This window comes from Lactuca sativa, chromosome 6, assembly GCF_002870075.4.
Source record: "Lactuca sativa cultivar Salinas chromosome 6, Lsat_Salinas_v11, whole genome shotgun sequence".
NCBI classification, from domain to species: domain Eukaryota; kingdom Viridiplantae; phylum Streptophyta; class Magnoliopsida; order Asterales; family Asteraceae; genus Lactuca; species Lactuca sativa.
Window position 1 is genome coordinate 15,166,303 of NC_056628.2, and position 11,171 is coordinate 15,177,473.

Consider the following 11,171-nt stretch of genomic DNA (forward strand, 5'->3'; position numbering starts at 1 on the left):
ACGATTTCACAATTGTAAGCTTTTTAGATCAACTAAATGCCATTGATCCATGAACCTTTGATGAAACAACCTTCCCCTTAGTTTACTTTAAGCCGAGTATCCCTACTTCAACAACATCCTCTCCCTCACATTAGATGCAACTATTATTTCACATTTGATGAAGGTGGAAATTCAGATCTTAACCTATTTCCAAGCCCTAACTTAGATTTTGCTTCATGTTTCGTGTTTCAGTTACAAAGGAAATTTGTATTCTGCCCTATTTTCAAGCCCCACATCAACCCGTCTCAAGGCCCACGTGAGAGGTCAATTGCAGAACAACAGTCATATTTTGGATGTACCAGTGTCCGAATTTCATGCGTAAAATTTCACACATCAACCACTAGGCTCCCATATCACATATCACTTATAAGACACAAATTTCTCTTTTTTATCTTTTAATTGTATTCAATAGATCACTAACTTCTATTTTGTTCTTATTACATCATTAAACTACATTTCAATCATGTATTTATATCATATCAGATGTCACAGACTTATAATAAACACAACGCCGACAAAGAAATACCTAAATGACATATTTGAATGTCACCATGGACGCCACATAACATTCAATACCGGTGTGTAATAAGAACTAAAAAAAATTAGTGACATTGAGTACAATCAAAAGTGGCCTAAAAAGCAAAATATGCATTATTAGTTATCATTTTATGACATCAACTCTTATTATAATTCTTACTTTTAGTTCCTCACTTAGACTATCTTCCTCCATCGTATGCAATTTTTTATATTAAAATACATTTTGCACACGTATATTATCCCGTACTAAACTATTATCCACCATTGTATGCATTTGTCTATATTAATATAGTGTACAAAATTACCACTTAATATTTATAAACATTTGTTGTATGCATTTGTCTATATTAATATATAGTGTACAAAATTACCACTTAATATTTATAGACATTTGTTGGATACAATTATATATGCTATGTATACAGATAGTCATCTAAGGGACTTTCTAGATTCCGAGTCTCTAACTTTCTCGTGATACATAACAGAAGTCAAAGGTCTAAGAACCCAATTTATCAAGACATTTTCACTAAATGATTATCATCAACTCAAACAAATTCAAAAATACCCAATAAACATTTCGAATATATAAATCAGTAGAATTTAATAGCATTTACAACTGCTTTCTATAAAGATTACACTTCAAACACTTTCTGATCATCTTAATTAGATTTCAAGAACAAGTTTAAAAAATGGAAGTTGGGGTTGATTTTTTGACTAATCTATAAATGTAACACATGTTGAGGGAAAACACAATGAACAAGATACAGAATTACAGATGCTTATGTATCAGTGGATCGTTCTTGTGATGATTTATAGATTCGGTATGCAGCTATGCACATTGTAGCATTGCCAATAACTGTTAATGCCCCTTGGATTGCAACCAAAACCTATAATTTGTGATGAAAATTGATGGAAAGTTCGTGACTTTCTTTCTACTCATAGAACAATTTAAACACAACGAATCCTGTATATGAATATGAATGCGTTTTAAATTCAATTAAAATGAACAGGATCAATCAATCTTACCTCTAGTGATTCCGAGTTATAAAAGAAATGCCAAGTACACGCACAAAATGCTCCTCCTAGTAAAGGCACCTGATGCAATTTACTCATTATGTTATGTGTACATATCATACAACAATGGGGGACTCAAAATGAGTGAGCTAATTGCAAATAAAGCGAGATGGGACTGATAATAACTCACCATACCCCATGAAAGTCCCTTCCACGACTCATATCCAGATTTCTCCCCATATTGCCATACTAAAATCATTGCTGTAATCCTTCGAAATTCGGAAAATGAGCAAAATCACAAACCATGGAGATACACTAAAGGAATAGGCTTGAAATTAGAAATTAAAAGCTAGAGTGGACTCGTAACAGAGCATCAAAGTATCTATCAGTAAGTTACCATTCAACAACGCTTGAAACATGGATTGCCCAAGTGGGCAATGAGAGAGCATTGGAGGGTTCCACGAGTTGCAGGGACGAACCCACCAACAATGGCAACTCAGCAGCTACAGCAGCAGCTCCCATAAAAAGAGGAGTTGTTAGGGCGGCCCCAGTTCCTATTAGAGCTGCCATCGTTTTCTTGTTATCGAACTTTTTGCAATTTGGGAAGTTTCTTGTGATCTTGGCATGATGGGTGTTAGGGTTACAAGATTTGGGGTTTAGCGGTTTTTGGGGATTTTGAGGAGAGAAAGAAAGGGGGTTTGGAGAAAATAGCAATGTTTGAAGAATTGTCATGTTAGAGATGATGAGTTTAGCGACTGATCAAGAAGATAGGAGGTTATTTGATGATAAAATGACCAACCATTTTCCCATACCGTTCTTTCTTTTTCCGTTTCTATATGTGCTTATCAAAGCAATAATAATAATAATAATAATAATAATAATAATAATAATAATAATAATAATAAATGATTGTTTAAATATTATTTTATAAGTTATTATTATACTCTATTAATATACATGGATGTTAGTAACACTGAAGTTTTTTTTTTGTTATTCTATATTAGCCACCAATAGTTCTTGTTTGCTATTTACTCCCTGCGCCTATTTATATATACTCTCTGCGCCTATATAATATTTTAGAGTAAATTACATGAATGGTCCCTATGGTTTGGTGTAATTTACGTGTTTGGTCTCTAACTAATTTTTTTAACTTAGAAAGTCCATACTATTTGTTTTTGTTACATGTTTGGTCCCTACTATTTGTTTTTGTTACGTGTTTGGTCCCTATCTTACCTAAAAATATTATTATTTAAATAAGAAAAAATGGTGAGATGGATAAGATAAGGTGAGGGGAATGGAGTTCGGGGTGTGTTTATTTAAATAAATTAAAAAAATCAATGGAAAAATAGTCTTTTTTAGGTAAGACAGGGACCAAACATGTAACAAAAATAAACTGTAGGGACCTTCCGAGTTAAAAAAAATAAGTTAGGGATCAAACGTGCAAATTACCCTAAACTATAGGGACCATTCGTGTAATTTACTCAATATTTTATCTCTTTTCTCTTCTCTATTATTTTATTCTTTGTTAAATTTTCTGTTTTTATTGTCATTGTTGCCCAACAAACTTTAGTATATTGGTTTAAACGGTCCCCCATGACTATTTTTTGCATTTAAAGGGCACAAACTTATATTTTTAGGTTTTAAAAGGTCATTCTGGAAAATTTGAAGGGGTCACCCGGTGACACCCATCCTAATCAGAGGTTTAAATGCCAACTCAATTGTCACGTGTAACACCTAATGTAATGCTTTCTTTAGAACCCGAATCCGGTCAAATCCCTTACCATCTTCCATCTTCACCTGCTCTAATGTTGTCTTCTCCGGCTCCGTCGCTGTCTTCTTTGGCTCCAGCGATGGCCCTGATGTTCACTCCGGTAGAATCGAACACCAAGCATAGAGTCTGTTATGGTGAAGATCGATTGAAGGCTTAGTGTGGATGGGATGCATTCCTTCTTTTTCCAGGGTTAGGAAAACCCGTCATTGTTTTTTGTTCAAACAGAAATCCATATCAATCTTTTGGTTAAAAACCAAGTTCATCCCTTGTTTAATAGTTGTTAAATAGATCTAGAGAGAGAAACTAATGAAGATGAAGACCGGTGAAGATGAAACTGATGTTACCTCGATGAAATCGAACCCAATCGATTTCGCCGCTCCTTTCCTTCACTAACCATCGCCATCTTCATCTTCAAAGGTTCACGAACCATTGTGATGAGTAATTTTGTTTATTAGAACTGAACTTTTTTATAAAATTGAAAAGGTTGCTTGAAATCGGTATCATATAACCTTTGACGGTGGAGCTAATCAATTCTTCAATGGCTTCTTGATTTTACTATCACAATCAACCGTCGATCTACACTCTTTCCACCTCCCTCTCCGTTAGAACCCTAATTTATCACCCATACACATACCCAACCTAATAATTTCGCCATTAATAAACCCACTACCGGTGATGACGACCATAGAAGGGCAAGATAGAGTCTTGGCAACGGCTCTACAAATTGTCAAGAGCCTAAACATCAATACCAAAGCAAACAAGGATATGATCCTGATTCTCTCCAATTTTGATAATTGGTTGTCTAACATCACTGATTTGATGGAGGGAGGTGCCGGTGATCGGTTTGTGTCAGCAGAGAAGATTATCCTCCGGCATGATTCAGGTCTCGGTGAACCTTCGTCCAGGAGCTCTTCGACATGGGAAGAGTCGTCTACAGAAACTGCTGAGTATTTGGAAGCTGTTGACACGATTATCCAGTTAACGAAAGACCTCAATATCCAGTCTGATGCCGACAGCGACATCATGGATCGAGCTGAAAACGCTCTCCAGTTAGCCAAGAACCCATCGAGCTGAAAACGCGCTCCAGTAATCTCTAATCATCTTATCATCTAAATATGTTTCATCTTCGTCTCCATCGTAATCATCGTCAAAAACCATATCTCATGGAGTTGAAGATGATCGCCAAGAACCCATCGATTTATGTGTACCCAAATAAGGGGTAGTGGTGTTGTGATTTTTGGAGGTTGTGAATCAATGGTGATTTTTGTTGCTATAAGATACCACACAAAAACACCTTGTAATCCACACAAACACACCTGGCAACGATGAGTCGACTCACCACTGAGTCATTGTTGACTCACCTGCGTAGTTGGCAGTTGACATGACACTGTAACCTTCAAAAATGGGTAAAGGTACCAAATTAACCGGTAAAACACAAGTTAGTACCCTTTAAAGGCAAAAAATAATCATGAGGGACCATTTAAACTAATATACTAAACATTTTTGGGCTACAGTGACAATAACCCTTTTCTTAATTGTTGTTTTGTTTTTCTTTCCCTCGTCTATTCTCTATGTTGGCTTCTTAGACCATCTCCAATCCATTTTCATTTTTTCCTCCATAAATGGAATAAAAAATTGAGTAAATAGCGTTTCATTTCCAATCCTATTCCATTTTCTACCCCATTTTTTATCCCAAAAAGTATATTTCTAGAATATTCCATTTTTATAACTTATATATATATATATATATATATATATATATATATTGTCAAATACACTCTTCTACTAATTAAACTCTATATTTATGATTAATTAATATAAATTAGTATATAACATGATATTATAAATATTAAATATTGCATTTAAATTATAATTAATAGAAAAAATAAACTAGAAATGTATAAAATAAAAATTAAAGGAACTAAAATTGGCAACCAAACTTCACATCCATTGTTGGAGATATGAATAGTATTCCCCATATATGGGGAAATACTATTCATATTTCCAAAAATGGAGGTGAAAATGGGGTAGGGTTGGAGAATAATAGGGGAAGAAATGAAGTTTGGGGGTGGGTTGGAGATGCCCTTAGTTGGGTCAATTGGGACACATGTTTGTCATTCTTCAATTGCGCCAGACACCACCTCTTCTTTCTCTGTGTAGTAATAAAGGTTATATTATCAGTCTTCATCACGTGTCAAAATTCTTGTTCTCCACAATGTGTATTAGACTAATTCTGAGTCGAATTGTGTTCCACATATTTAGGAGTATTTAGTTGTATTTGTGTGTACAAATACCGGATGTATATCATTTTATAATCATGAATAAAATTTCATCTTCACTTCTTGAGCCTTTTATGGTATCAGAGCAATCCTGACTCCTTTTTATTTTCAATTTCACTTCATGGCTAACAACAATCAACATATTTTAGGCCTCGCTACCAACTCCTCTTTTCAAATCCCTTCCATCAACATCAAGCTTGAGACCTCTAATTTCTGTCTCTGGCGTACAACCATTGTGTCAGCTCTCGAAACCTTTGATCTTGAATCGTTCATTCTTGATCCTCAACCATCACCATTGAACGTGAAGGTGCTGCTCCTACTGTTGCTCACAATCCAGAGTACTAGTTGTGGAAGAAATGTGATTGTTATGTCCTCATGTGGTTGAAATCCACACTTGCTGAAAGAGCTCTTGCTATTGTTTCATGTTGCACCTCTTCCCGTCTTGTCTGATAGTCAATTGAAAAGACCTTCCAGGACCAAACCAGAGCTACCCGTATAGCCATGAAAGCTCAACTTCAAACCTTATCAAAAGGTTCTATGTCTATGATTGATTATATAAAGAAGAAACGTATCATTGTTGACTCTTTAGCTGAGAACCAAACCCCAATCTCCACAGAAGACCAAATTGGGTACATCCTTCAGGGTCTTGACTCCTCCTATGGTCTGTTCATCTATGCCGTTATGATGAAAGAGGATAAAGTCTTCGTTGATGATATTGTAGGGCTTCCCCTTCAAGAAGAAGCGTGTCTGGAGCATGAACATCTTCGTCACTTAATTGTTGTTGGTGATTCCTCTGATGCTCCTCTGGTTGCTTTAACTGCTACCCGACAGACGCGATTTCAACCCCACCCATTTGGATCATCCACCCCTCCATCATCTGGAAATCACCCTTTTGATACTCGACGTCGACGACCCCAGTGTCAATTGTGTCAAAAACCAGGGCCGAAGCTATAAATTGTTGGCAAAGAACAAATCTCATCGATTACCCTAGTCTCAAGCCCAATCCACGTGATCCACTAGCCCGCCAAGCCCATCTGTCTCAATACCACAACCCATCTGCCATGACTGATCCATCTTGATATGTCGACTCCGATGTGACTGATCACATTGCACCAGATCTTCAACGCATGAACATAGCAGAGGAATATCACGGCAACGACAAGCTCCAAGTTGGTAATGGTATGAATCTCCAAATTTCTCACATTGTGTCTACATCTCTTAACAATCTTAAATTGCCTTCTGTTTTAATTGTTCCACACATTACTAAACGATTAATCAGTGCATCCAAACTAAGCAAAGACAACAATGTCTACTTGGAATTATGGCCTAATCAATGTATTGTTAAGTCTTTGCAGGGTCGAAACCTACTCAACGGGGATGTTCATAATGGATTGGATCGTCTTCCTGCTTCCTTCAATAAACTGAGCACTTCTTCTTCTCCTGTTGTAGTTCTTGTCGGCATACGCACATCCCTTCAAGGTTAGCATAATCTCCTAGCTTATCCACATGCTCCACTGCTTAGATGTTTAATTTCTTCTTTTAATCTTCCATTGTCATCAAATAACTTTCCCAATGTTTGTGAGGCTTGTCAACTTGGGAAAAGCCATAGATTTCCACTCCCTATTTCTCTTGTAACTTCAAACAAACCATTTGATTTAATATATTCCGATGTTTGGGGTCCAACGCCTTTCGTTTCTATGAATGAAAATTGTTATTTCTTATTATTTGTTGATGATTGCACCAAATTTGTCTGGATATATTTCTTATCACACAAATCATAGGATTTAACTACATTTGTTCAGTTTCATCAAATGGTCAAAACTCAGTTCTCCACCAATATCAAACAGATACAATTAGATTAGGGTGGTGAATACCGTCACTTCTCATCCTATCTAACCTCGCATGACATCGGTCATCGGTTATCATGCCCATATACCCAAGAGCAAAACGGTGCTTTGGAGCGCTGAAACAGAATCATTGTTGAAAAAGGACTCGGCCTCCTTGCTCACTCTTCCCTCCCAAATCAATTCTAGGAACACGCGTTTAAAACAGATACCTATTAACGTAATTACACAACTACCCTAATCCTTAACTACCATTCACCATATCAAAAACTTTACAATCAGACTCCCGACTATGTCTTTCTTAAAACCTCCGGCTGCCTATGTTTCCCATTTCTTTGTCCCTATAATTCCCATAAGGTGGATTTTCGATCCAAACCTTGTGTGTTTATTGGCTACAGTGCCTCACACAAGGATACCTCTACTATAATTAGCCTACATCTCGAATGTACATTGCATGGCATGTGATCCTCAATGAGGAGGTGTTTCCCTACTCGACATCAATACCCTCCACTACTGCTGCACCTACTTCAATTCCCTTCTAATCCCTCCCCTACACATTTGTTACAACATGCCTCCCAACCTACATGAAACCTCTCACCATTACCTACACCACCCCCTACCCCACCCATACCAAATACACTAACACCTTCTTCTCCATTGGATCCCATTCCCCATTACCAACATTTTACCATCAGCTCCCGTGCCCATCAACATTCACCTCACTTTCATCCTACGCAACATAATCAACATCCCTTGGTCACTCGTGCTCACACCAACTCTCTCAAACCTAAAACTTTTACAACCACCTTGCTTTCACATGACTTAACTGAACCTTCATCTTTCAAACAAGCCAATGCCTCACCTTGTTGGCAAAAGGAAATGACTTGTGAATATGATGCCTTTATGAGAAATAATAATTGGAAACCGGTACCATGTCCTACTCATGTTAATGTTGTAGGGAGCAAAAAGATCTACAGGAGCAAGCGCGAATCAGATGGATCAATAGATAAATACAAAGAAAGACTTGTAGTACAGGGATACAATCAAGCTCATGGTATTGATTACTTTGAAGAGTTCAGTTATGTAATCAAGCCAACCACAATCTGACTTGTCCTGCCACTTGCTATTTCCAACAAATGGAGCATTCTCCAACTTGATATTAACAATGCATTCCTCAATGGTGATCTGGTGGAGGATGTTTATATGTGACAACCTGTAGGAACCTGAAAGTGAACCTCTAGCAATCCCTAACCCTTGGAGTTCGGAAGTGAGTCTTGAGTCCGAAGTGGGTTGAGGTACGAAATAAGCTTGTGGTTAGAGATGAAAGTTCAAGTCCGGAGTAGAGTTCACGGTACGAGATGAAGAGATGATCTGAGATAGTATATCCGTCTATGCGTTAATTATTCTTTTCTTTTATTTTATGTAACCTTACATAGGACTTAGTCTTTTGTCAAATAGGATAATCAGATTGTTAGAAGTAACTTGTTTATCCAATCCTTTGTATACATATCGGTCTATAAGTTGCACCTCCTTGTCCTATATAAGGAGTGTTTAATGACAAGAATATGTTTTATAACATCAAGTTGCTGATGCGTTTACGTATTATCAATGCACAACTAACTTGTAAACCACAAATCATATATCTCCGTTTTAAGAATATAAGATACTATCGTCTCAGAATTACTAGTGATAAAATCCATGAAGTAATTCTCTGAGCGTGGGTTTATCCAATACTCAAAATCCCCATTTTCTAAGTACTCGTGAACATTGTAGCAACCATTGCAATGTCTAATCTCCATAGAATCTACAATTTAGTTCATGACAACCTTAATTCACTACTTACTTCCAAAAGTATGAGCGGCTATGGAATTTCAAATAATCAAATTATTCAAGAAGTAAAACATGGAAAGTGAAGCACAATAATAACCTAATTAACTATAGTCTCAAAACTATTGAGATGAAATGGACCAACCAGTGTATCCATGGCCCATAACAGATGAAATGGCCCATCTTTCACAGAAGGTAATCAAATCCAATAACCAAATGAGGCCCAAAAGCTCAAAGGCCCAAAACATATTCAGCTGAGATGCGTACGCTTGGTGTACCATCCTGGTACGCACAGCGTACTGGGGTCTTGGGACTACGCTTAGCATACACTGGGTTACACCCAACGTACTACCAGATTAAGCACTTTCTCCATTAAGTGCTTAATACTCGGTTCCTTTATGTCCAAAAGCCAGATCTAAGTTTGTTAAGACGTCCTAAGGCATAAAGTTGGCAACTTTATGCCTTTGCATGCCTCATATACACCCAACACCTCCATTAAGACCTTTTCAAGGTCTTTAACCCATGCATGAGGCCAAAGCTCCCATCAAGACTCCATTTTTATGATACTAAAGGACCAAGGGACCTCAGATCTGTCATTCCCATCTCCAGAGTTGCTTAACTCAGAAATGTATGTCCAAAATGAACCAAAGAGACAAAACTAGAAACCCTAGCTAGATCTAGAGATTTACATGGAAAGGTGCAAGCTTTTTACCTCTAGGAGCTTTGTAAGATGACCAAGATGCAGATCCTTGAAGCACCAAACCGACCCAAGCTTGCTTGACCGCTTCCTCTTCTTGAAAGAACTCTAAAATGGCCACCAAGAACCCTCTCCTTAAGCTCAAAGCTCTCACACACAATATCACAACTGAGGCAGGCGAAATGAGGCTCAAGAGGCTGATAGGGTTTGGTCCAAGAGGCTAAAAGATGTTTAAATAGGGGACAAGTCCGAGATTTAAGTCTTTGGCCCTTTGTTGTGTACGCCCAGCGTACATAAGGCTCCTCCGCGATCCTTCATGCAGAGTACGCTAAGCGTACTCATAGGTACGCCCAACATACTCAAGGGACCAATTATGTGAAAATGGAAATTCTTTGAGTGTTTCAAGTCATACCTGATTTAGGGTGTTACAGTTAAGAAGAGTGAGTTGAATCCGATCGTGAGAGATGGATTTCGATCGCATGGTTCGATGATCAGATTTTTGAAATGTTGCTTAGGAGTTATGATAGATTAATAGATTGCTTAGGAAATGTCTAGAAACATAGTTTTTATATTTGCATTGTAACGACAAATTTTTTTCGCATTTTATCAATAAAGCGAGTTTTTGTTACTGTATATTTACTTTCAATGACATTTATGAAAATTGGTGTTGATATTTCTATTATTAGCAATGTTAAATACGGATTTGACTCTTAGTTATGTCTTTTGTGGTAATGTCATAATTAATCAAGTGAAAGCAAAATGGAAACCACTTGCACTCACACACCTCAACAAAATGGGGTGGTGGAACGAAAACACAGACATATAGATACATACTATCCAGGACTGATTAATCAGTCTATAATAATTTAGTCCTAGATGTCCATTTTTCTTGTAGTGAATTGCTAGAGCTAATGATGGACCAAATCCTAGAATATGTAATAAAAAATAATTGTTTTAATTGTGCTAGAGAACATAATTATATCGTAAATTATGTTTTGGTTATTTGTCTAGATCATAGATAATTAATCTTAAATTTATCATTCATAGCCCAATAATCATAATAATCAATTTAGTATCCCAATTGTAAGACCAAAGCATAATAGTTCATAAATTGGTGAAAATGTTAGGAGATCAGACTAATACTTCAAATAACTTATATATTG

At 36.9% G+C, this 11,171-nt stretch overlaps 1 protein-coding gene across 1 annotated transcript; it reads right to left on the reverse strand.

The window, feature by feature from the left end:
- Positions 1-1,138: 1,138 nt before the first annotated feature.
- Positions 1,139-2,416, reverse strand: LOC111918747 (uncharacterized). The gene is made up of 4 exons (XM_023914368.3): positions 1,988-2,416; positions 1,781-1,859; positions 1,603-1,671; positions 1,139-1,463 (listed from the first exon to the last, which is right to left on the reverse strand). The coding sequence occupies exons 1-4, from the start codon at positions 2,320-2,322 to the stop codon at positions 1,356-1,358; spliced, it is 591 nt and encodes a 196-aa protein (XP_023770136.1). The 5' UTR covers positions 2,323-2,416; the 3' UTR covers positions 1,139-1,355.
- Between the last annotated feature and the right edge of the window lie 8,755 nt (positions 2,417-11,171).

Bases quoted from the DNA above. Each gene is read 5' to 3' on its own strand.
- LOC111918747 (XM_023914368.3), bottom strand. From the start codon at position 2,322: ATGACAATTCTTCAAACATTGCTATTTTCTCCAAACCCCCTTTCTTTC. The intron at 1,860-1,987 runs GTAACTTACTGA...CGAATTTCGAAG, and splicing joins GTTTCAAGCGTTGTTGAATG to GATTACAGCAATGATTTTAG. The intron at 1,672-1,780 runs GTGAGTTATTAT...AAATTGCATCAG, and splicing joins AGGGACTTTCATGGGGTATG to GTGCCTTTACTAGGAGGAGC.